Genomic DNA, 27,787 nt, shown 5'->3' with positions numbered 1-27,787 from the left:
ACATTCTTATTCTGGAACAGTCAACTTTAAGCTGGTTTTTCTCAAAACGGACCCTCAAACTTGGTCGACTTCAATCGGATGTAACTCGGTCATTTTCTGTCTGATTCCAACAAACCATGTATCATTTTGAAGGTCTTTAGATGGAGAATGTGTCAATAACAATAACTCCGTTTTTAAAATTTCCTCATTGTGACTCATTTTGCCAGCACAGGTCACATTTTCTATTTTAATGGCCTACCTTTGACTGTTTTCAGTCTTGTTTTTACTGTTGCGTTTGATTAAATCTATCATTATTCACAATTGAAGTAGCCTGCTAACTGCCTGACTGATAAACAGAAGAATAGTGCTACTTTAAATTGGGTGTTGACTTTGTAGTTCTATCATCAGACCCTTGGCAAATGGTCCCATTTAGTCGCTAACATGCGTGCAGCAGACAAAGAGCTGAACAAACAATTATGTTGCTTCTTTAGCCAGGCACACAAACTCCACTTTTAATTTTTGTTGACTTGCTCATTGAATGCTGCTTAGCTAAAATACTGTTTGTTGATAGCTTTCCGGGGATAAAATCTACCATGGACACCACATCACCACAGCAATGGGTTCAGTAGCCTTAAAACAATTTGGAGTGCCTTGAAAGTATACTTATCTATCAGATTCAGTTTCAATTGTTTGGCGCTACAGTGTCACATTGCAATGACCGTGTGGGTTTCGGCCAGCATGGACCTGATTTATTTTTTTATGGGTGCAATGTAAATACTACATTTTAGCTTCCGTGCACATTAAGTGTGGCATTGACAGAATGCAGGGGTGTGAGCTGACCAGACCACCACAGAGTGACTATTGAAATAACTGCTCTACAGTTTCATTTCACAAACTTTCATCATAAAAAGCCAAATAAAGACTCCAAAATAAAGATGCAGTATGTCTCAATTAGGTTAGATAAAAGTGTATTGATCTTGTGGGCATACGACCTCAGGGAAATTAAAGGTAATGAAAGCAATCACTCTTCCACACATGATACAGGGAACAGATGATAAAAATAAATGTCATGCGGCCAATTAGAAAATGTAAAGATGACACTACAGTGGTACCTCTGTTTTCGTTAGTAATGCGCTCCAAAAGGTAATTTTTTATCAGAAATAATGTAAATCCAAATAATTGTTCTTAACAGCCAAAAAATGTCAACACAAAACACATTTTACAGTGAATTATTATGCATTATTTATATCATACATGTGCAATACATACAAGTGAAGATTTATATTTATAAAATAATGTTTAACTTTGACCTTTATTGAATACTTTTGTTGGCAAATACGTGGTAAGCAGAAAGAGGGAAGGGTAGAGCCACTTGGATGTCACTTTTGTACTTTGCTACGAGTTCTTACTTGAATTCAATAGTCAATCAATCAAAGTTTATCTATATAGCCCTTAATCAGAAGTGTCTCAAAGGGCTGCGCAAGCCACAACGACCGATCTCCAATAGTCAATCAATCAAAGTTTATTTATATAGCCCTTAATCAGAAGTGTCTCAAAGGGCTGCACAAGCCACAACGACCGATCCCAAATAGTCAATCAATCAAAGTTTATTTATATAGCCCTTAATCAGAAGTGTCTCAAAGGGCTGCACAAGCCACAACGACCGATCCCACATCAGGGCAAGAAAAAAACTCAACCCATTGGGCACAGTGTTTCTCACCAGCTTCTCACAGCCTCTGTGAGTCTCTTTCTTCGGTTTCTGATGGTTCTCTTCAATTGCAGTCCCTTTTACTTCGAAGGGTTTGAGGGTTCGCAGAAGTGAACAGGCCTACAGCAGCTCTGCGTACTTGGCCGTCTTATGCTCGGGGGCTCTACAATCCTATCTTTCCATGGGGCAGTTAGTTCCAGGATGTGACCACTTGTTTGGTAAAGCCTGATGTTCGTACTACGTCTGGGCAGAGAGAAGTGGTCACAATGTTGGCTGGGAACTTAACCTTCTAAAGTCCGCTTGAAGTCACAAGCGGTGGTAAGGAGCCCTCTGTACATTTAGACTGGTGATGTTGGGACTTGCGCTAATGAAGGTGATTCACTGTTTGGTCAATCTACCTGAGTCTACCAAAGAGTTCAAAACTTGATCCTGTCGTCGGTGGTTGTCACCCAGTGCTTTTGAGCAGCTGCTTAAGATGTGCTCAAGGGTGCCCTTCTTCTGGCACAGCTGTGTGCAGAGTGACGACCATTGCCTATAAGCGTGCAGGTTGGCCGGACTTGAGAGGACATCATATACTGGATGAGAAACTTTATGCGAGATCAGAATCAGCTTTATTGTCATTACGCAGGGTAACGAGATTGAGGCCATTCCAAACAGTGCGATAAAACAAGTGTACACTCTATACAGAGGGTGAAATGAATATGTACATGAATATCTACATGAAACAGGGTGGTTGGTGGAATGGGTTATTGCACCGAAAAGAAGGCAGTTATGAGGGTCAATGGGGAAGTCTGTTCAGGGTGGTTATGGCCCTGGGGAAGAAGCTGTTTTTTAGCCTGTTCGTCTTGGTTTTAATGCACCTGTAGCGCTTCCCAGAGGGCAGCAGGTGGAACAGGTCAGAGCCAGGGTGGGTGCTGTCCTTGATGATGGCACTGGCTCTGTTGAGGCAGCGGGAGGTGTAGATGTCCATCAGAGAGGGGAGAGGGCGGCGAGATGATTCTGCTTCCCAAAGTTCATCCCAGGTTATTTTGCTGGAATCTGCACAGTCCCACATGGTTCACGCTCCGTTGTTGGACATGGTGACCATCTAGCTGCAGGGTTCATCCTCCACCTTTGCTCTTATCTCGTCCTAGACCAGTTGCCAAATCATAATGCGGATACAGGAAATAACCAAGTCTGCTTATCCCATTGTTGCAGAGCCCACCACAATTGCATGCCCAATAAAGACATGCTCCAAAACCCAGTTGGGATTATTACAGTTTCATAAAAACAACACAATGGAGTCACCAACGCGTGGGATTATTTTTTTGGACACTGGATTCCGCGGAATGTTACGTGACCAAACGGACTAGTTTATCACACGCAAAGTTTGGCTGTACGATAATCCAGACGGTGTACAAAAGCCGGGGGGGGGGGGGGAAAGTTGGCAAACATTTCCATCAAAAAGAGAATCCTTTGAAAAAGTGGTGCGTACCTAAAAGGAGGAACCCCTTCATTTTGTTTGTTTATTCCAAGAACAATGCAAAAACAATGTATACAATTAAAAGGCATTTTTAAATTACTTGTGGTCTGGCGCCATATAGAAAATACAATGCTATTTACTTATTCCATGGTAGGGGAAAGACCAAGTCATAAGTATGTAATGCTAAAACCTGTCTTCAGGGTGTTATGGCGTGGATGGGGAGAGTGACTCCATCATGAGCTCTGCATCAGAGAACTCCACTGAGCCCTGGTTTTGTGATGCCTGCAAGAATGGAGTGATGCCAAACTGCGAGCTTTGCCCCAACCAGGATGGTATCTTCAAAGAGACCGACGCAGGCAGGTAAGATACAGAAAAGCACGTGAGGTACATGCAAGGACAAATACTTTTGGTACAGTGCACCAACGGACATGTGAATGGAACTTCTGTTCAATAGTTGGAGAAGAGAAGGTTGAGTCAGAGAGAAAGCTGGTGGAGGAATGAGAGGAGGAAGAGGAGAGATAGCAGAAGAAAGGGAGTAGGAGAAAAGAGAGTGTTGTGTGAAGCGTGGAGACTTCAACCACGTTATCGCTGATAGTGCTCCTTAGCCAGGCAGCACCCGAATTTACTACTTCACTAGAGCATGAAAAACACAGCAAATTAAACTGTGAAGCGGTTGCTTGCTAGAGATGGATATCTTTATATTGGACTTTGGATTCTCTTCCCTTCAGTCTGCATTTGAAATTGTGTCACACCACACTGCTGCCTGTCTGCCGCCACCTAAATCTATGAATCATTTTTTTCATGTTTAAGAATGCAATGCAGCAAGTTTCATCAAATACCTTTAGCCTTCTCTAGTCCAGTGGTTCTCCTGCCCTTTCCAGTCCGTACAGTTTGTGGAATCTTTGTTTCCTAGCTGATATGGTAATGTACTGTCAAAAACACTGCTCCTCTCTAGTGTCCTTCTTGAAAACTTAAAAAAAAATTAATTCGTAGAACCAGGCATGGGATTTTTCCGTCTATAGTCGGAAATCCGTCTTTTTTTTATCTCTAAAAATATAAACAACTATTTTCAGTTTTTCTTCGTTTTTTCCGACCTACAATGTGTTAAAATCTTGATCCGTCGCTTTGCCATACCTGCCAACAACTACGGTTTTCCCGTACTGAGTACGGTTTTTGATAATCCAGTGGTAAAAAGTATGGTTTTCTATTAAAAATGATTAACTCAAAAATCGAAGCTATGTAGCGAAGCATCCCCACGGGCAGGGGACAAACTATACATCAATTATGATTGGTTGGTTTACGTAAAAGAACATAAGTTAAAGTTAAAGTACCAATGATTGTCACACACACACTAGGTGTGGTGAAATTTGTCCTCTGCATTTGACTCATCCCCTTGTTCACCCCCTGGGAGGTGAGGGGAGCAGTGGGCAGCAGCGGTGCCGCGCCCGGGAATCATCTTTGGTGATTTAACCCCCAATTCCAACCCTTGATGCTGAGTGCCAAGCAGTCCCAGTCTGTGGAACGCTCTCCCTGACCACCTGAGGGCACCACAGACTGTGGATGCTTTTAAAAAAGGCTTAAAAACCCTTCTTTCATTTCGTAAATTCCAACCCCTTAATGCTGAGTGCCAAGCAGGGAGGTAATGGGTCCCATTTTTATAGTCTTTGGTATGACTCACTCACAACCTACCGATCTCAGGGCAGACACTCTAACCACTAGGCCACTGAGAATCATGATTGGTTGGTTGTTTACTATGATGAGTCACAATTGGTTAAGATTAGGGCAAACAATTAGGGACAGGCCAATCAGAGGCAAGATAAGGCGGGTCATGGAACCAGGAAGTGAAATCACAACAGACATCCCAAATAACGACGAGAGAGAAGAGAGAATATTCAAGCAGGCGATTTTTATATAAAAAAACTAGTGGAAGATGGTAGAGGGATTCTCTTCCTTAGATGTTTCTTTTAGCGATGTAGACGACGGCCAGGAAACCCACAATGCGTCCACTTGGCTCCCTTGTCCCCCCACCATGGCACCGCCCGCGGCCTCCAGACCATCGGCTTATTTTCACTCTTTTTCATTAAGTTCAAATCACATGCCTGAGAACATAACTCCAATTGTAAAATCATTATCATAATCAGTAACGCACACATTTAACCAATACAGTGGCCTTTTAAAAGTACATTCTTAAATGTAAACTAATATTGTCTTTATAAATCAATATTTAAAGGCCTACTGAAAGCCACTACTAGCGACCACGCAGTCTGATAGTTTATATATCAATGATGAAATCTTAACATTGCAACACATGCCAATACGGCCGGGTTAACTTATAAAGTGACATTTTAAAATTCCCGCTAAACTTCCGGTTGAAAAACTCCTTTGGATATGACGTATGCGCGTGACTTAGCCAGTAGAACAGAGGTATGGCTCCCCCATTGAGGCCAATACAAAAAGCTCTGTTTTCATTTCATAATTCCACAGTATTCTGGACATCTGTGTTGGTGAATCTTTTGCAATTTGTTTAATGAACAATGGAGATTGCAAAGAAGAAAGTTGTAGGTGGGATCGGTGTATTAGCGGCTGGCTGTAGCAACACAACAAGAGGACTTACTTGGATAGCAGACGCGCTAGCCGATGCTAGCCACCAACCGATGCTAGCCGCCAACCGCATCTGTGATCGGGTGAAGTCCTTCGTCGCGCCGTCGATCACTGGAACGCAGGTGAGCACGGGTGTTAATTGGCAGATGAGGGCTGGCTGGCGTAGGTGGAGCGCTAATGTTTTATCATAGCTCTGTGAGGCCCGGTTGCTAAGTTGCTAAGTTAGCCTCAGCGTCGTTAGCATTAAGCTTTGCCATGGTGAGAATTATTAACCGTGTAGTTACATGTCCATAGTTTAATAGTATTGTTGATCTTCTGTCTATCCTTCCAGTCAGGGATTTATTTATTTAGTTTCTATCTGCATTTGAGCCAGATGCTATCACGTTAGCTCAGTAGCTAAAGAGCATCATCTATGTATTGTCGTGGAGATAAAAGTCACTGTGAATGTCCATTTCGCGTTCTCGACTCTCATTTTCAAGAGGGTATAGTATCCGAGGTGGTTTAAAATACAAATCCGTGATCCACAATAGAAAAAGGAGAGAGTGTGGAATCCAACGAGCCAGCTTGTACCTAAGTTACGGTCAGAGCGGAAAAAGATATGTCTTTCACTGCATTCTAGTCCGTCACTCTAACGTTCCTCATCCACGAATCTTTCATCCTCGCTCAAATTAATGGGGTAATCGTCGCTTTCTCGGTCCGAATCGCTCTAGCTGCGTTGAAAACAATAGGAAATAATGAGGAAGTGAACAACTGACTACGTCACGCTACTTCCGGTACAGGCAAGGCTTTTTTTTATCAGAGACCAAAAGTTGCGAACTTTATCGTCGTTGTTCTATACTAAATCCTTTCAGCAAAAATATGGCAATATCGCGAAATGATCAAGTATGACACATAGAATGGATCTGCTATCCCCGTTTACATTAAAAAAAAATTCATTTCAGTAGGCCTTTATGTCATTTCAAAACCACAACACGGAGGCTGAAGAACTGCAGGTTTTTTAACCTTGTTCTAGACCAGGGGTGCCCACTACGTCGATCGCGAGCTTACTGGTGGATGGTGGAGGGTGTGTCAGTCCATCACCTGCCAGTCATTAAAAAAAATAGACCTAAAAATGAGCGAACATCAATCTTCACTAAGACGTCACTTGAGGGTCTTGTGAGATGACGCCGGCTGCTGCCAGATCATTATTAAGAAAAAAAATGACCGACAGGAAGGCGAGAAACACTTTTTATTTCAACCTGCCGTCAAAACTCTAAAGACCGACTGCACAGTTCCTGTCTTCACAATAAAAGCGCGGCTCCATCCTGCCTGCGCGAACAAAATACGAGTCTCAGAAAGCTGGCGCACACAAGCTAGCAAGCTACGGAGTTTGCCGCCAATGTATTTCTTGTAAAGTGTATAAAAAGGAGTATGGAAGTTGGACAAACAAAAAGCAAGCACTTTCATGTGGTATTGGACAGAAAGGAGGACTTTTTTTTTCTCCTCCATTTGGAAATGTGGAGGTTATCATCACTAGGGATGTCCGATAATGGCTTTTTGCCGATATCCGATATTCTGATATTGTCCAACTCTTTAATTACCGATACCGATATCAACCGATACCGATATCAACCGATATATGCAGTCGTGGAATTAACACATTATTATGCCTAATTTGGACAACCAGGTATGGTGAAGATAAGGTACTTTTTAAAAAAAATAATAAAATAAGATAACTAAATTAAAAACATTTTCTTGAATAAAAAAGAAAGTAAAACAATATAAAAACAGTTACGGTACATAGAAACTAGTAATGAATGAAAATGAGTAAAATTAACTGTTAAAGGTTAGTACTATTAGTGGAGCAGCAGCACGCACAATCATGTGTGCTTACGGACTGTATCCCTTGCAGACTGTATTGATATATATTGATATATAATGTAGGAACCAGAATATTGATAACAGAAAGAAATGGGGGGAGGGAGGTTTTTTGTGTTGGTGCACTAATTGTAAGTGTATCTTGTGTTTTTTATGTTGATTTAATAAAAAAATAAAAAATAAAAACCGATACAGATAATAAAAAAAAACCGATACCGATAATTTCCGATATCACATTTTAACGCATTTATCGGCCAGGCCGATATTATCGGACATCCCTAATCATCACTACTGTCTGATTCCAATCAATGCAAGTCATCACAATCATACCAACTTATATTCTTGTCTTCATGAAAGAAACATGCTTGTATTATCATTAAACACCTTTAAAGGCCTACTGAAAGCCACTACTAGCGACCACGCAGTCTGATAGTTTATATATCAATGATGAAATCTTAACATTGCAACACATGCCAATACGGCCGGGTTAACTTATAAAGTGACATTTTACATTTCCCGCGAAACTTCCGATTGAAAAGGTCTATGTATGATGACGTATGCGCGTGACGTCAATGAGTGAAACGGTAATATTCGGACCCCATTGGATCCAATACAAAAAGCTCTGATTTCATCGCAAAATTCCACAGTATTCTGGACATCTGTGTTGGTGAATCTTTTGCAATTTGTTTAATGAACAATGGAGACTGCAAAGAAGAAAGCTGTAGGTGGGATCGGTGTATTAGCGGCGGACTACAGCAACACAACCAGGAGGACTTTGAGATGGATAGCAGACGCGCTATCCGATGCTAGCCGCCGACCGCATCTGTGATCGGGTGAAGTCCTTCGTCGCTCCGTCGATCGCTGGAACGCAGGTGAGCACGGGTGTTGATGAGCAGATGAGGGCTGGCGTAGGTGGAGCGCTAATGTTTTTATCATAGCTCTGACGAGGTCCCGTAGCTAAGTTAGCTTTCAATGGCGTCGTTAGCAACAGCATTGTTAAGCTTCGCCAGGCTGGAAAGCATTAACCGTGTAGTTACATGTCCATGGTTTAATAGTATTGTTGATTATCCTTCCAGTCAGGGGTTTATTTCTTTTGTTTCTATCTGCATTTAAGCCCGATGCTATCATGTTAACTCCGTAGCTAAAGAGCTTCGCCGATGTATTGTCGTGGAGATAAAAGTCACTGTGAATGTCCATTTCGCGTTCTCGACTCTCATTTTCAAGAGGATATAGTATCCCAGGTGGTTTAAAATACAAATCCGTGATCCACAATAGAAAAAGGAGAAAGTGTGGAATCCAATGAACCCTTGTACCTAAGTTACGGTCAGAGCGAAAAAAGATACGTCCTGCACTGCACTCTAGTCCTTCACTCTCACGTTCCTCATCCACAAATCTTTCATCCTCGTTTAAATTAATGGGGTAATCGTCGCGATTCGGACCGCTGCTGGTGTAAACAATGGGGAAATGTGAGGAGCCTTTCAACCTGTGACGTCACGCTACTTCCGGTACAGGCAAGGCTTTTTTATTAGCGACCAAAACTTTATCGTCGATGTTCTCTACTAAATCCTTTCAGCAAAAATATGGCAATATCGCGAAATGATCAAGTATGACACATAGAATGGATCTGCTATCCCCGTTTAAATTTTAAAAAATCATTTCAGTAGGCCTTTAACTTGTTAACCTCTCTTTCATAAAGAAATCAATATACCGGTAAATGATATATATGAATGATCCCCTCCACTTGGTCAATTGAAAAGTAGCTTGCCTGCAGGAAAAGGGTGGGCAGCCCTGATCTAGAATGTCATGACGTCGATCCTATTGAACAGCAAACTGACACCAACCAAGCGTTTCATGGCCATGCTTAAAACAATTCAATTCAACGCTGGTAATGTTGGTTAGAAAAGTGGTCAAATATCCGGCGAGAACGACCCGTGGCACATGTAATTATGAAGGTGTATATTTGAGCCTGTGTGCGTGTACTGTGTCTGTAGTTTTTGATCATGTTCATGTTTTCAGATGGGTGCATGTGGTATGTGCACTCTATGTCCCTGGGGTAGCTTTTGGAGACATAGACAAACTACGGCCAGTGACGCTCACGGAGATGAATTATTCCAAATATGGGGCCAAGGCAAGTACTGACTTTTTCTTTTTGATGTGCTATTAATAATTCATGCGTTAACTGATTCCTTCTGGGAAGAAGTCCCTGACAAACTTAAGAAGTTACTGTATAAGCACAGTAGTCAAGTTAGATATGCTGCAGAAGTTGAATCTTAATTTGTATGAATCTGTTTTTTTTATGCAAATGTGAAGAAACCGTGTCACACGGTAGTTTTTTAAATGTGTCTTATTTTTCCAGGAGTGCAGTTTCTGCGAGGACAGCCGCTTTGCCAGGACTGGTGTGTGCATCAGCTGTGATGCAGGAATGTGTCGCTCCTACTTCCATGTCACTTGTGCACAGAGAGAGGGGCTCCTGTCAGAAGCTGCTGCAGAAGAGGTGGGATAAACATCTTTTTTTTTTAGGACCTTTTGACTTGTGCAGAAACATCCATTCTATGTGTCATACTTGATCATTTCGCGATATTGCCATATTTTTGCTGAAAGGATTTAGTAGAGAAAATCGACGATAAAGTTCGCAACTTTTGCTCGCTGATAAAAAAAAGCCTTGCCTGTACCGGAAGTAGCGTGACGTCACAGGAGCTAGTATTCCTCACAATTCCCCGTTGTTTACAATGGAGCGAGAGAGATTCGGACCGAGAAAGTGATGATTACCCCATTAATTTGAGCGAGGATGAAAGATTCGTAGATGAGGAACGTTACAGTGAAGGACTTGAGAGGCAGTGATGGACGTATCTTTTTTCGCTCTGACCGTAACTTAGGTACAAGCTGGCTCATTGGATTCCACACTCTCTCCTTTTTCTATTGTAGATCACAGATTTGTTTTTTAAACCACCTCAGATACTATATCCTCTTGAAAATGAGAGTCGAGCACGCGAAATGGACATTCACAGTGACTGAACATGTAAATACACGATTAATAATATTCAGCTTTTTGAAGCTAAAAAAAATAGAAGCTAACCTAGCTACGTAGCCAACGTGATAGCATAGCAGTCTCAAATGCAGATAGAAACTAAATTAAAAAAAACCCTGACCGGATGGATAGACAGAAGATCAAAAATACTATTAAACCATGAACATGTAAATACATGATTAATAATATTCAGCTTTTCGAAGCTAAAAAAAATATAAGCTAACCTAGCTACGTAGCCAACGTGATAGCATAGCAGTCTCAAATGCAGATAGAAACTAAATTAAAAAAAAACCCTGACTGGATGGATAGACAGAAGATCAAAAATACTATTAAGCCATGAACATGTAAATACACGATTAATAATATTCAGCTTTTCGAAGCTAAAAAAATAGAAGCTAACCTAGCAACGTAGCCAACGTGATAGCATAGCAGTCTCAAATGCAGATAGAAACTAAATTAAAAAAAACCCTGACTGGATGGATAGACAGAAGATCAACAATACTATTAAACCATGAACATGTAAATACACGATTAATAATATTCAGCTTGGCGAAGCTAAAAAAAATAGAAGCTAACCTAGCTACGTAGCCAACGTGATAGCATAGCAGTCTCAAATGCAGATAGAAACTAAATTTAAAAAAACCCTGACTGGATGGATAGACAGAAGATCAAAAATACTATTAAACCATGAACATGTAAATACACGATTAATAATATTCAGCTTGGCGAAGCTAAAAAAACAGAAGCTAACTTAGATGCGGCGGCGGGCTTACTCACTGTAGTGCGTCTGCTATCCTGTCTCAAAACACAACACAACCTCCTGGTGTTGGTGTTGCTGTAGTCCGCCGCTCCACCGATCCCACCTACAACTTTCTTCTTTGCAGCCTCCATTGTCCATTAAACAAATTGCAAAAGATTCACCAACACAGATGTCCAGAATACTGTGGAATTTTGTCGTAGAAAACAGAGCTATTTGTATTGGGTCCAAACACTTCCCTTGACCTCGTGACGTCACGCGCATACGTCATCATACCGCGACGTTTTCAAGCGGAAGTTTCCTGGCAAGTTTAAAATGTCACAAAATGTTGCAATGTTAAGATTTCATCATTAATATATAAACTATCAGACTGCGTGGTCGGTAGTAGTGGCTTTCAGTAGGCCTTTAGAGGCCTACTGAAATGAATTTTTTTTATTTAAACGGGGATAGCAGATCTATTCTATGTGTCATACTTGATCATTTCGCGATATTGTCATATTTTTGCTGAAAGGATTTAGTATAGAACAACGACGATAAAGATTGCAACTTTTGGTATCTGATAAAAAAAAGGCTTGCCCCTACCGGAAGTAGCGTGACGTAGTCAGTTGAACATATACGCAAAGTTCCCTATTGTTTACAATGATGGCCGCATGAAGTGAGAGAGATTCGGACCGAGAAAGCGACAATTTCCCCATTAATTTGAGCGAGGATGAAAGATTTGTGGATGAGTAAAGTGCAAGTGAAGGACTAGTGGGGAGTTGAAGCTATTCAGATAGGGAAGATGCTGTGAGAGCCGGGGGTGACCTGATATTCAGCTGGGAATGACTACAACAGTAAATAAACACAAGACATATATATACTCTATTAGCCACAACACAACCAGGCTTATATTTAATATGCCACAAATTAATCCTGCATAAAAACACCTGCGTGTTTGTTACGCTAGCTCCTAGCTCCTCTGCTAGCTCCTAGCTCCATAGAACACGCCAATACAATTCAAACACCTGATCAACACACACAATCACTCAGCCCAAAAGACCGTTCACCTAACCCAAGGTTCATAAAGCTTATATATTTTTAAAAAGTTACGTACGTGACGCGCACATACGGTCAAGCTATCACATGTTTAGCAGCCAAGGCTGCATACTCACGGTACCTGATATTCAGCTGGGAATGACTACAACAGTAAATAAACACAAGACATATATATACTCTATTAGCCACAACACAACCAGGCTTATATTTAATATGCCACAAATTAATCCTGCATAAAAACACCTGCGTGTTTGTTATGCTAGCTCCTAGCTCCTATGCTAGCTCCTAGCTCCATAGAACACGCCAATACAATTCAAACACCTGATCAACACACACAATCACTCAGCCCAAAAGACCGTTCACCTAACCCAAGGTTCATAAAGCTTATATATTTTTAAAAAGTTACGTACATGACACGCACATACGGTCAAGCTATCAAATGTTTAGCAGCCAAGGCTGCATACTCACGGTACCTGGTATTCAGCTGGGAATGACTAAAACAGTAAATAAACACAAGACATATATTTACTCTATTAGCCACAACACAACCAGGCTTATATTTAATATGACACAAATTAATCCTGCATAAAAACACCTAAGTCTTTGTTATGCTAACTCCTAGCTCCTATGCTAGCTCCTAGCTCCATAGAACACGCCAATACAATTCAAACACCTGATCAACACACACAATCACTCAGCCCAAAAGACCGTTCACCTAACCCAAGGTTCATAAAGCTTATATATTTTAAAAAAGTTACGTACATACGCAAAAAAAAGTTGCGCACATACGGTCAAGCGATCAAATGTTTAGAAGCCAAAGCTGCATACTCACGGTAGCACGTCTGCGTCTTTGTCATCCAAATCAAAGTAATCCTGGTAAGAGTCTGTGTTGTCCCAGTTCTCTACAGGCGTCTGTGTACGAAGTCAAAAGTCCTCCTGGTTAGAGTCTCTGTTATCCGAGTTCTTCCATCTTGACTGCATCTTTCGGGAATGTAAACAAAGAAGCGCCGGCTGTGTACTGTTGTTGCTGACTACGTTCAAAAAATACGTCCATTTCGCACCGACAACTTTCTTCTTTGCTTGCTCAGCTTCCTTCTCCATAATGCAATGAACATGATTGCAACAGATTCACCAACACAGATGTCCAGAATACTGTGGAATTATGAAATGAAAACAGAGCTTTTTCGTATTGGCTTCAATGTGGAAGGCATACCCGTGTTCCCCGGGCTACGTCACGCGCATACGTCATCCGCAGAGGCGTTTCGAACCGGAAGTTTAGCGGCAAATTTAAAATGTCACTTTATAAGTTAACCCGGCCGTATTGGCATGTGTTATAATGTTAAGATTTCATCATTGATATATAAACTATCAGACTGCGTGGTCGGTAGTAGTGGGGTTCAGTAGGCCTTTAAATTACTTTTAATTGTTTTTAAATCCCTAAATGGTCTGGCCCCACAATACCTGACCAAGCTGCTGCATCACCATACCTCGTCTAGAGCCTTGAGGTCAGCTGACCAAATGCTTTTGGCGGTCCCCAGATCCAGGCTAAAGACCAGAGGGGACAGAGCCTTTTCCGTTGCCGCCCCTAAGCTCTGGAACAGCCTTCCCCTCCACATTAGGTCAGCCCAGAGCCTGGGGGTCTTCAAAACCCTTTTTAAGACCTACCTCTTCTCGCTGGCCTTTGACCCGAGCTGAGTCCGCCCACTAGGCCACCATTTCTAGTCCCCCCCCCCTCCCACCCCTTCGCTTTAGTTGTATTTTTCAATTTGTCGCACTTTTATTATTATTATTTTTATCCTGCAAATGTTTAAACTTTTTATTCGACCCCTTTTACCGTATTGCATTTGCACTATCTTGTTTAGCACATTCATTGTTTATGTTCTTTGTTTGTTTTTTGTTTTGCTTAGTTTTTTTTGTTTGCTCCATGCTTTTTTAACCTGTAAAGCACTTTGGTTCAATCTAAAAAGTTGTTGAATACGTGCTATGTAAATAAAGTTGACTTGACTTGAATTGACAGTTTAGAGCTAACATGACCTGACAAAGCCAACAGTGAGGTCTTAAGAGGGACATAGCGCAGAAGTTTTTAAATCTGTAGAATTGAACAGAATAAAACATGTGGAAATAACACAAGAATGTAACATTTTGGAACATTTTTAAATCTTTGAAGAATCTTTGTCATCTACCTGGAAAATATTCTGTGCAATATACAGTGCAAAGGTTTGTTTAGATTAAAACTAATATAAAGACATGGGCTCATGGCGTGCAACGAGAGATATTTCCAGCCTTCTTTCGATGTAATGTTGGTGTTTTTTGCTTGCAGCTTATGAAAAGCTTGAACTGAAAATGTCATAAAATGTGGTGGTTTTAAAAAAACAAAACTGTGTGATCGCGGCAGGCGTGAACTGGAGCCATTAGTGCCCGCCTCCAAACCGGTCAGAATAAGTCTCGTCATACTGATGAAAATGAGAAGACGTTCATCTCAATGTAACAGGTAACAGTGCTAACATTATATTAACTGTTGTATTTACGTCAGAAGACCGCTGCTGCCAGTCCGGGATGAGATCAGTGCGGTATAAAAACGCCACATGCTGTATTTTCAAATGTTTCAGCATATTGCTTGTATGTCCTCCTCTTGATGAAATAGCAAACTTGGAATTAATAAAAGTAGCGCTCTTGCTGTCTTTTTCAGTAAAATGTTGGCAAACTTCGGTGAGCTTTTCCCACTTGGGAACATGCCGTTAGACGAAGTGACAAGCAATTCCAAGGAATTGATACACTTGGGATCGGTTCTGAACTAGAACCGGTTTTCGATTCTCATCCCTAGTCGGCCAGGAGTACACGTCACGTAAGAGGATGGCCAATCCATCCATTAATCAGTGGTGTCTATACCAAGAATAGTGTCAGTACATGATTGATACCAGAGTTATTTGATCAATATTTTTATTTAATTGTAATCATTTGTCACGGGAGGACTTCAAGGCCAAAAGCCAAATTATTTAAATGAGTAGTTGCTTGTATTTTTTAAAATTGTGTTTAGTAACTGTGTGTTATTGACTTTCCTTTGCTCAAACAATTGTATGTAATGAAACAGAATAAAAAATACTTTTTAACTGCCAATAGCACTCAACATAAATAAATTGAAACCATTTTATTATTGTGATCGGTATCAGTATTAGTGTCAGCTGATCTTACTCATGGAGGATTGACATGGGCAGCATGAAATCCTGATGGGAACATCCCTTCTTTAGATGCATCCATCAACATTTAGATACTAATTCCATTAAAGAAAGTTTAGATTGTCCTTAAGTCTAAAAAGTTCACACTTGTAGATGGGTCACAAGGATTGGAATATTTATTAGGTCTTGTTTTTTTCCCCGGGGGGGGAATAAATCATTGTTTTTGTTGCATTGGGTGAGAAACCCACAATAATGTCTGTGTGTGTGTGCAAAGAAAGTCGACCAGTTTCATTGTTATGCAAAACGTATTTTACACAAGAAGAGCCATTAAACAATTGGATGATGTCTGGTGGGTTGTGTGCGCCAGTGCTTGTGTTCATTCCCTGCGACAGAGGGTTTGGTGGATGTTCTACAAGATGGGTCAAAAGGTTTCCACAAACATGTCTTTTCAATGTGCAAAATAACGTCTATATCCGTTCACGATATTGAAATAAATGTGTGAATTTTTTATCGTCTTCAGGATATTGCGGATCCATTTTTTGCCTACTGCAAGCAGCATGCTGACCGCTTTGATCGGAAGTGGAAAAGAAAAAACTACCTGGCTTTACAGTCGTACTGTAAGGTCTCTCTGCAGGAGAGAGAGAAACAACTCACTCCTGAAGCTCAGGTAAGTTTCCACCTGTTAGCTGTTCCAATATCTTGATTTGTGCATTGAACAATGAAATTAAACTTTATTTACACTGGCAGAAATAAGTGTTTAATCTATGTTTACTGCCTTACAACTTGAATAGTTCAACACTTTTATTGGAGTTGATTTTTACAGGGAGAAATGGAATAAAACATTAGGGCTAGGTGTAATGCTAGCCAGGACAACACATCTCATCTGTGTGTTGTTGTGGTTGAGACCGCCGATACATGATCAGTGTCAGATCAATGTCAAATCTCTGTCAGATCTGTTTCAGATCAATGTAAAATCTGTGTCAGATCTGTGTAAGATACATATCAAATCTGTGTCAGATCAATGTAAAATCTGTGTCAGATCTGTGTAAGATACATATCAAATCTGTGTCAGATCAATGTAAAATCTGTGTCAGATCAATGTAAAATCTGTGTCAGATCTGTGTAAGATACATATAAAATCTGTGTCAGATCAATGTAAAATCTGTGTCAGATCAATTTAAGATCAATGTCAAATCCATGTCAGATCAGTGTAAGATCAATGTCAAATCTGTGTCAGATCAATGTAAGATCAGTGTAAGTCTGTTTGTGTTGTTGTGGTTGAGACCGCCAATACAGGATCAATGTCAAATCTGTGTCAGATCAATGTCAAATCTGTGTCAGATCAATTTAAGATCAATGTCAAATCCATGTCAGATCAGTGTAAGATCAATGTCAAATCTGTGTCAGATCAATGTAGGATCAGTGTAAGTCTGTTTGTGTTGTTGTGGTTGAGACCGCCAATACAGGATCAATGTCAAATCTGTGTCAGATCAATGTCAAATCTGTGTCAGATCAATGTCAAATCTGTGTTAGATCAATGTAAGATCAGTGTTAGTCTGTTTGTGTTGTTGTGGTTGAGACCACCAATACAAGATCAATGTCAAATCTGTGTCAGATCAATGTCAAATCTGTGTCAGATCTGTGTTTGATCAATGTAAGATCAGTGTAAGTCTGTTTGTGTTGTTGTGGTTGAGACCGCCAATACAGGATCAATGTCAAATCTGTGTCAGATCAATGTCAAATCTGTGTCAGAACAATGTCAGATCTGTGTCAGATCAATGCCAAATCTGTGTCAGATCTGTGTTAGATCAATGTAAGATCAGTGTTAGTCTGTTTGTGTTGTTGTGGTTGAGACCGCCAATACAAGATCAATGTCAAATCTGTGTCAGATCAATGTCAAATCTGTGTCAGATCAATGTCAAATCTGTGTCAGATCTGTGTTAGATCAATGTAAGATCAGTGTAAGTCTGTTTGTGTTGTTGTGGTTGAGTCCGCCAATACAAGATCAATGTCAAATCTGTGTCGGATCAATGTCAAATCTGTGTCAGATCAATGTCAAATCTGTGTCAGATCAATGCCAAATCTGTGTCAGATCAATGCCAAATCTGTGTTAGATCAATGTAAGATCAGTCTAAGTCTGTTTGTGTTGTTGAGAGCGCCAATACAAGATCGTTGTCAGATCAATGTCAAATCTGTGTCAGATCAATGTCAAATCTGTGTTAGATCTATGTAATAGCAGTGTAAGTCTGTTTGTGTTGTTGTGGTTGAGTCCGCCAATACAAGATCAATGTCAAATCTGTGTCAGATCTGTGTTAGATCAATGTAAGATCAGTGTAAGTCTGTTTGTGTTGTTGTGGTTGAGTCCGCCAATACAAGATCAATGTCAAATCTGTGTCAGATCAATGTCAAATCTGTGTCAGATCAATGCCAAATCTGTGTCAGATCAATGCCAAATCTGTGTCAGATCAATGCCAAATCTGTGTCAGATCAATGCCAAATCTGTGTTAGATCAATGTAAGATCAGTGTAAGTCTGTTTGTGTTGTTGAGAGCGCCAATACAAGATCGTTGTTAGATCAATGTCAAATCTGTGTCAGATCAATGTCAAATCTGTGTTAGATCTATGTAATAGCAGTGTAAGTCTGTTTGTGTTGTTGTGGTTGAGTCCGCCAATACAAGATCAATGTCAAATCTGTGTCAGATCTGTGTTAGATCAATGTAAGATCAGTGTAAGTCTGTTTGTGTTGTTGTGGTTGAGTCCGCCAATACAAGATCAATGTCAAATCTGTGTCAGATCAATGTCAAATCTGTGTCAGATCAATGTCAAATCTGTGTTAGATCAATGTAAGATCAGTGTAAGTCTGTTTGTGTTGTTGTGGTTGAGTCCGCCAATACAAGATCAATGTCAAATCTGTGTCAGATCAATGTCAAATCTGTGTCAGATCAATGTCAAATCTGTGTTAGATCAATGTAAGATCAGTGTAAGTCTGTTTGTGTTGTTGTGGTTGAGACCACCAATACAAGATCAATGTCAAATCTGTGTCAGATCTGTGTTTGATCAATGTAAGATCAGTGTAAGTCTGTTTGTGTTGTTGTGGTTGAGACCGCCAATACAAGATCAATGTCAGATCAATGTCAAATCTGTGTCAGATCTGTGTTATAGATCAATGTAAGATCAGTGTAAGTCTGTTTGTGTTGTTGTGGTTGAGACCGCCAATACAAGATCAATGTCAAATCTGTGTCAGACCAATGTCAAATCTGTGTCAGATCTGTGTTTGATCAATGTAAGATCAGTGTAAGTCTGTTTGTGTTGTTGTGGTTGAGACCGCCAATACAGGATCAATGTCAAATCTGCGTCAGATCAATGTCAAATCTGTGTCAGATCAATGCCAAATCTGTGTCAGATCTGTGTTAGATCAATGTAAGATCAGTGTAAGTCTGTTTGTGTTGTGGTTGAGTCCGCCAATACAAGATCAATGTCAAATCTGTGTCAGATCAATGTCAAATCTGTGTCAGATCAATGTCAAATCTGTGTCAGATCTGTGTTAGATCAATGTAAGATCAGTGTAAGTCTGTTTGTGTTGTTGAGACCGCCAATACAAGATCGTTGTCAGATCAATGTCAGATCTGTGTTAGATCTATGTAATAGCAGTGTAAGTCTGTTTGTGTTGTTGAGACCGCCAATACAAGATCGTTGTCAGATCAATGTCAAATCTGTGTCAGATCAATGTCAGATCTGTGTTAGATCAATGTAAGATCAGTGTAAGTCTGTTTGTGTTGTTGAGACCGCCAATACAAGATCGTTGTCAGATCAATGTCAAATCTGTGTCAGATCAATGTCAGATCTGTGTTAGATCTATGTAATAGCAGTGTAAGTCTGTTTGTGTTGTTGAGACCGCCAATACAAGATCGTTGTCAGATCGTTGTTGGATCAATGTCAGATCAATGTCAAATCAATGTCAAATCAGTGTCAGATCATAATCAGATCATAGTCAAATCAATATACAGACAGAACGGCAGACGTAACTTGACAGACATGTTTCTTGATTTCAAAACAGCCTCCAGTCCTCAGAAACATAAAGTACATCTGGAAAGTATTCACAGCGCTTCACTTTTTCCACATTTTGTTATGTTAAAGCCATTTTCCAAAATAGAAATACATTCATTTTTGTCCACACAATTCTACCGTAGAGACAATGTTACATTTTTTTTTTCTTAAATTTTTGTAAATTCATTTAAAATAAAAACAAAAAAAAAAGCCTTTGTTCAATACTTGGTTGATGCATTTTTGGCAGCAATGACATCGTCAAGTCTTTTAGAATACAACGCCACACGTGGCACACCCATCTTTGGGCAGTTTTGCAGCACCTCTCAAGCTACATCAGGTTGGATGGAAAGCGTCGATGTCCCTGTACATTGCCGCGTTCATCTTAGTCTAGTCAGGGAGGTGACCAGGAACCTGTCAGAGCTACAGCATTCCTCTGTGGACAGAGGAGAACCTTCCAGAAGGAAAACCATCTCTGCAGTAATAGAGTGGCCAGTATAAAGTTGTCCAAAATGCACCTGAAAGACTCTCAGGTCATGAGAGTGGGCTTCCCCCACCCTCCAGGGAGCGCCTGCCCTATCATTTGAGGAGTACTGGTCCAACTTAGTAAACAATTCACTCCGCTTTACTGTTTTATCTGCACGATTCTTACTGTACATACTGTATGTTGAAATATTCCTATTTTTATACACCCAGGCCCGGATCACGACGCGACTGCAACAATACCGCACAAAAGCAGAACTGTCCAGGAACACTCGGCCCCAAGCGTGGGTGCCAAGGGAGAAGCTGCCCCGACCTCTGACCTCCAGTGCCTCAGCCATCAGGAAGCTGATGAGGAAGGCGGAGCTAATGGGCATCAGCACAGATATTTTCCCCGTAGATCCATCCGACACCAACGCTAGCCTGGACGGACGTCGCAAACACAAGCAGCCCGCCCTCACACCGGACTTTGTCAATTACTACTTAGGTAAGAAAAACCTCTTCTCCCCAATGTTGCTCCTTTCAAAGTCCAGTAAGTGTGTCACTGTTGGTGCAACATTTCACAGTGCGTGACTTGGTGTTGTGTTTGAGCAGACCTGCCGTCAACTGAGCAAACCTGTTTTTATCACCTCGGAAATATTTCTAAAGTGAGACATTTGTTGTCAAAATTGGATCTGGAAATTATTAATTTCATCTGGTATCGACTATTGCAGGGGTCGGCAACCTTTACCACTCAAAGAGCCATTTTGACAAGTTTCACAAATTAAAGAAAACAATGGGAGCCACAAAACTCTTGAAAATTTAAAACGAAATAACTCTGCATACAAAGCTTTTTTTGCTTTGTGCTATGTTTTAACCAGGGGTCTCAGACACACGCCCCGGCCCGCACCTTAATATAAAAATTTAATGATAGTGCGACCCGCGATTGCGCCTGATAGCGTCATACTTGCCAACCCTCTCAATTTATCCGGGAGATTCCCGAGTTCCAGGGCGTGATGGTACTGCCTTTAGCGCCCTCTACAGCCTGCTCCAACAGCGTACCTGCTCGGCCACATGTTGAATGCAGCTTCAGCAAGCTCAGTGCACACGTAAGTGACAGCAAGGCATACTTGTTCAACAGACACACAGCTTACACTGACGGTGTCCGTATATAACAACTTTAACACTGTTACGTTACTAATATGCGCCACACTGTGAACCCACACCAAAAAAGAATGACAAACACATTTCTGGAGAACATCCGCGCTGTAACACAACATAAACACAACAAAACAAACACCCAGAATCCCATGCAGCCCTAACTCTTCTGGTCTACCCCCCCCTACCACCAAACCCCGCCCACCTCAACCGACGCACAGGGGGGTTGATGTGTGGGGGGGTTTGGTGGTAGCGGGGGTGTATAATGTAGACTGGCTGCATGGGATTCTGGGTATTTGCTGTGTTGTGTTTTTGTTGTGTTACGGTGCGGAGGTTCTCCAGAAATGTGTTTGTCATTCTTTTTTGGTGTGGGTTCACAGTGTGGCGCATATTTGTAACGTAACAGTGTTAAAGTTGTTTTTGTACGGCTACCGTACGTGTAAGCTGTGTGTCTGTTGAGCAAGTATGCCTTGCTGTCTCCTACGTTAGCAAGCAGAAGCTGCATACAACATGTGGCTGGGCTGTCATGTGATTTGTGCAGGCTATAGAGGACAATTATTGCAGTACCGCTAAGGTTCACTCTTAATTAAATTGTTAGGGTGAAAATCTGAGAATATTAACCCCGGGAGATCACTAGGAGAGGCACTGACGTCCGTAAAACTCCAGGGAAAACCGGGAGGGTCGGCAAGTATGCAGCTGAGCCGCATCAGAGTGGTCAAAGAGCCGCATGCGGCTCCGGAGCCGCGGGTTGCCGACCCCTGGACTATTGCAATTCTCTTTTCACTCTTTTCAACAAGTCAACACTAAAGAGACTTCAGACGGTACAAAATGCAGCTGCTACACTGCAAAAAGTCAGTGTTCAAAAACAAGAAGAACAAAAATACAAAAATTAGGGGTATTTTACTTGAACTAAGCAAAATGATCTGCCAGTAGAACAAGAAAATTTGGCTTGTCAAGACTTTCCAAAACAAGTAAAATTAGCTAACCTCAATTAACCCAAAAATAGCTTAAAATAAGTATATTCTCACTAATAACAAGTGCACTTTTCTTGATAGAAAAAACAAATATGAGACCTTTTTTCTCAATATGTTGAAAAATATTCTTAAATGAAGTACCCGTATTTTCCGCACCATAAGCCGCACCTAAAAACCACAATTTTTCTCAAAAGCTGACAGTGCGGCTAATAACCTGGTGCGCCTTATATATGGATTAATATTAATATTTATTTTCATAAAGTTTAGGTCTCGCAACTACGGTAAACAGCCGCCATCTTTTTTCCCCGTAGAAGAGGAAGCGCTTCTTCTTCTACGGTAAGCAACCGCCCCCATAGAAGAGGAAGCGCTTCTTCTTCTACTGTAAGCAATCGCCAAGGTGAGCACCCGCCCCCGTAGAAGAAGAAGCGCTCGGATATTACGTTTCATTTCATTTGCGTGTTTCTGTAAAGACCACAAAATGTCTCCTACTAAGAGACACGCGTACAAGGTTCCACTGACTTTTGATATTCCTGTGAACCGCACTGTGGATACAACGGGAACACGTACGGTGAATATTCGCACCACAGGGAATGAGAAGTCGTCCTTCACCGTGGTTCTAGCTTGCCATGCTAACGGCCAGAAACTTCCACCCACGGTGATATTCAAAAGGAAGACCTTGCCAAAAGAGAACTTTCCAGCCGGCGTCATCATAAAAGCTAACTGGAAGGGATGGATGGATGAAGAAAAAATGAGCGAGGAGACCGGGTGACTTTTTTCACGCAGCTCCGTCCCTGTTGATCTATGACTGCATGCGCGTCCACATCACAGATGGTGTCAAAAAACAAGTGAAGCACACCGAAGAAGAAGTAGAATTCGAGGGATTTGTGGACGAGTAATAACTTCAGAAAGTGAGCTTTAAATGTTTATTTTGTGTGTTGTGTGACACTAACGTATGAGCAACGTTGAGTTATTGATGTTGCTATTGCTCTGCACTATTTTGAGTGTTACTATTTTTGTGATTGCACATTTGCACATTACATTTTTTTATAAATAAAATGTACTTACTTACTTACTTACATGCATGCATCACTAGGGAGGGGATATGAAAACCCAAGGTTTCGATCCCTGGGAATTAGTGGTGTAACGTTATTGTAGACACCGCGGTATTTCAGTTTCAAAGTCTTCACAATAATATTCTGACGGTATCAAACAAAAACTTGGTGTGTAGTTTTTTCCGGCTCTTTAATGTTGGCCGGGTGTGAATGGTAGCTACATCTCCCAGCGGCGGCTTTAGTTTCACTATCTGCTGGAGCGCACCAGCAATGCGGACTTGCAGGCTCTCGCAGAGAGTCTTTATCAGTCCCGACTGGGAGAATAAACACACCCACTAATTTAATCAGAACATTTTATATCGAAATATTTTTCAAACAGATGATTTGTTTATGTGTCTGCAAAGATTCAACTCCTCTATATAACATGTACTAAAAAAAACTCTTCATACAGACACTTTGTGTTCGAATCATTTTTGAGTTTGTGGATAAAAAAATATGTTCCTGAAATAATCATGAAACTTGTTTTTATGTGTGGGTAGACATTATTTTACAAACTGCATTTTAAAGGCCTACTGAAATGAATTTTTTTTATTTAAACGGGGATAGCAGATCTATTCTATGTGTCATACTTGATCATTTCGCGATATTGCCATATTTTTGCTGAAAGGATTTAGTATAGAACAACGACGATAAAGATCGCAACTTTTGGTATCTGATAAAAAAAGGCTTGCACCTACCGGAAGTAGCGTGACGTAGTCAGTTGAACATATACGCAAAGTTCCCTATTGTTTACAATGATGGCCGCATGAAGTGAGAGAGATTCGGACCGAGAAAGCGACAATTTCCCCATTAATTTGAGCGAGGATGAAAGATTTGTGGATGAGTAAAGTGCAAGTGAAGGACTAGTGGGGAGTTGAAGCTATTCAGATAGGGAAGATGCTGTGAGAGCCGGGGGTGACCTGATATTCAGCTGGGAATGACTACAACAGTAAATAAACACAAGACATATATATACTCTATTAGCCACAACACAACCAGGCTTATATTTAATATGCCACAAATTAATCCTGCATAAAAACACCTACGTGTTTGTTATGCTAGCTCCTAGCTCCTCTCCTAGCTCCATAGAACGCGCCAATACAATTCAAACACCTGATCAACACACACAATCACTCAGCCCAAAAGACCGTTTACCTAACCCAAGGTTCATAAAGCTTATATATTTTTAAAAAGTTACGTACGTGACGCGCACATACGGTCAAGCTATCAAATGTTTAGCAGCCAAGGCTGCATACTCACGGTACCTGATATTCAGCTGGGAATGACTACAACAGTAAATAAACACAAGACATATATATACTCTATTAGCCACAACACAACCAGGCTTATATTTAATATGACACAAATTAATCCTGCATAAAAACACCTACGTCTTTGTTATGCTAACTCCTAGCTTCTATGCTAGCTCCTAGCTCCATAGAACACGCCAATACAATTCAAACACCTGATCAACACACACAATCACTCAGCCCAAAAGACCGTTCACCTAACCCAAGGTTCATAAAGCTTATATATTTAAAAAAAGTTACGTACATACGCAAAAAAAAAGTTGCGCACATACGGTCAAGCGATCAAATGTTAAGAAGCCAAAGCTGCATACTCACGGTCGCACGTCTGCGTCTTTGTCATCCAAATCAAAGTAATCCTGGTAAGAGTCTGTGTTGTCCCAGTTCTCTACAGGCGTCTGTGAATCGAAGTCAAAAGTCCTCCTGGTTAGAGTCTCTGTTATCCGAGTTCTTCCATCTTGACTGCATCTTTCGGGAATGTAAACAAAGAAGCGCCGGCTGTGTACTGTTGTTGCTGACTTCGTTCGAAAAATACGTCCGTTTCGCACCGACAACTTTCTTCTTTGCTTGCTCAGCTTCTTTCTCCATAATGCAATGAACATAATTGCAACAGATTCACGAACACAGATGTCCAGAATACTGTGGAATTATGAAATAAAAACAGAGCTTTTTCGTATTGGCTTCAATGTGGAAGGCATACCCGTGTTCGCCGGGCTACGTCACGCGCATACGTCATCCTCAGAGGCGTTTCGAACCGGAAGTTTAGCGGCAAATTTAAAATGTCACTTTATAAGTTAACCCGGCCGTATTGGCATGTGTTGCAATGTTAAGATTTCATCATTGATATATAAACTATCAGACTGCGTGGTCGCTAGTAGTGGCTTTCAGTAGGCCTTTAATGTAATTTTATTCAATATATGCTACCGTACTTGAGTTTTTAAAAAACTCCACAAAGCACTGCAGGGTTTCCCCTGATTGCCACTTCGTGGGCGTGGTCTATATGACATCATCATATATGTGACTTGATCATTTTGATTTGCAATGATGCATATATTTTCTTTAAAAATGCTAAACAAATGTTTTATGTATATTAAAAATAATATTAGTGTTATAATAATAACATTAATAATTTTGTATTTAAAACAAAATCACAATTAACACGAGAAATTTGACTTGGTAGACTGTGCCCTCTTTGCTCAATGCAGTTTCACTTTCAGTTTCTGCTTATTGTAAAAGTTAACACAGGCTACACTTTATTCTGAAAGTTTCAATTTAGTTTGCCAAATATGTCAACAGTCCTTTGAGTTGGATTTGTAAAAAAAAATAACAGGGGGTTTTGTTTAGATTCTTCACAATGAAGTCACTGTCAAACTAACCACACTAAAGAAAATACATTATACACTTCACTTTGAATGAATGACACGTTTTCCACCCCCTCCGAGACGGAAGTGAATCACCAGCAGAAATACGTTGTTTGGTGTTAATACTGCGGATAAATAACAAACTAACACTGCCTATCATGTTAAAACATGAATGTTTCTCCTGCATCACATGACCACACAGTGCCTTTGTGCACGCCACCTTGCTAAGAGGTGTTCTCCACAGCTGGAAACAATGATTAGTCAGGAATATTGTGTGTGCTTCCTAAAAAAAAGCAGACATGTTTAATTTTCTGCGAAGTAGGGGTTCATTTTTATAATTGATGGTTGACAACTTGCACAGTGTGCAGTTCTACTTGACTTGCTTGTATTTGTCTTGTACTTACTGCTGAGAGCTCAGAATATATACTGTGTACTGTATATACATTTACAAAAATAATACTTTTCTATTCTATATAAAAAATGTTACTGAACATTTTTGTGTAATTGTCATTTGCCACAGGATTTTGTATATTAACAGTGGAATATGTATTTTTGTATCATATTTTCCACATTTGTTCCATTTATTAGCCGCAAATGACTATAAATACGTTGCGAAATTAGTTATTTCCACAGAAATATTTTGTAAATGTTTATTTACAGACCTTAATTGTTTCCAAACGGTGTCTGTAACACGGCAGTAAAACGGCTGATCAAACAAAACAGAAGTCATGGTCATGGACCCACTAGCTGCGGAAGCTAGCTCTCCAATTAATAACGATGTAACGGTATTAAATGGCACGGTATTAAGGCCACAATACAATATTATTGCGGTTTATGTCCAAAAAAATTATAATATTGGTAAAAATGCCATTGTGTGTGAAATGAAGTGTCAGGAATGTTTAGTATAAACACGTAATAATGCTAAAATGTTCTAATCATATTTTCTACTCCAAACAAGTATTTCCAAGACAAATAATTGTGCAGGAAAAATAATACTTTTCTATTCTATATAAAAAATGTTACTGAACATTTTTGTGTAATTGTCATTTGTCACAGGATAATGTATGTTGTATTTTGTATTTTACTACAGTGGAATATTATTTTTTTAAATAATTTCTTCCACATTTTTTCCATTTATTAGCCGCTAATGACTACAAACCGCGGATGAATACGTTGCGAAATTAGTTATTTCCACAGAAATATTTTGTAAATGTTTATTTACATACCTTAATTGTTTCCAAACGGTGTCTGTAACACGGCAGTAAAACGGCTGATCAAACAAAACAGAAGTCATGGTCATGGAGCCACTAGCTGCGGAAGCTAGCTCTCCAATTAATAGGGATGTAACGGTATTAAATGTCACGGTATTAAGGCCACAATACAATATTATTGCGGTTTATGTCCAAAAAAATTATAATATTGGTAAAAATGCCATTGTGTGTGAAATGAAGTGTCAGGAATGTTTAGTATAAACACACGTAATAATGCTAAAATGTTCTAATCATATTTTTTACTCCAAACAAGTATTTCCAAGACAAATAATTGTGCAGGAAAAATAATGCTTTTCTATTCTATATAAAAAATGATACTGAACATTTTTGTGTAATTGTCATTTGTCACAGGATAATGTATGTTGTATTTTGTATTTTACTACAGTGGAATATTATTTTTTTAAATCATTTCTTCCACATTTTTTCCATTTATTACCCGCAAAGGACTACAAACCGCGGATAAATACGTTGCGAAATGAGTTATTTCCACAGAAATATTTTGTAAATGTTTATTTACATA

At 40.2% G+C, this 27,787-nt stretch overlaps 1 protein-coding gene across 3 annotated transcripts in view; it reads left to right on the top strand.

The window, feature by feature from the left end:
* phf14 (PHD finger protein 14) overlaps positions 1-27,787 on the top strand; it is a 159,939-nt gene that overhangs the window by 29,753 nt on the left and 102,399 nt on the right. For all 3 annotated transcript variants that reach the window (XM_062029367.1, XM_062029368.1, XM_062029369.1), the window contains exons 5-9: positions 3,350-3,509; positions 9,624-9,735; positions 9,964-10,101; positions 16,124-16,270; positions 20,343-20,613. In XM_062029367.1, the coding sequence (XP_061885351.1) occupies positions 3,350-3,509; positions 9,624-9,735; positions 9,964-10,101; positions 16,124-16,270; positions 20,343-20,613 (828 nt within the window). The remainder of the gene's footprint in view (positions 1-3,349; positions 3,510-9,623; positions 9,736-9,963; positions 10,102-16,123; positions 16,271-20,342; positions 20,614-27,787) is intronic.

This window comes from Entelurus aequoreus, linkage group LG20, assembly GCF_033978785.1.
Source record: "Entelurus aequoreus isolate RoL-2023_Sb linkage group LG20, RoL_Eaeq_v1.1, whole genome shotgun sequence".
Lineage (NCBI taxonomy): Eukaryota > Metazoa > Chordata > Actinopteri > Syngnathiformes > Syngnathidae > Entelurus > Entelurus aequoreus.
The sequence above is the reverse complement of the archived record's forward strand: the minus strand, read 5'-3'. Positions and strand labels throughout refer to the sequence as shown.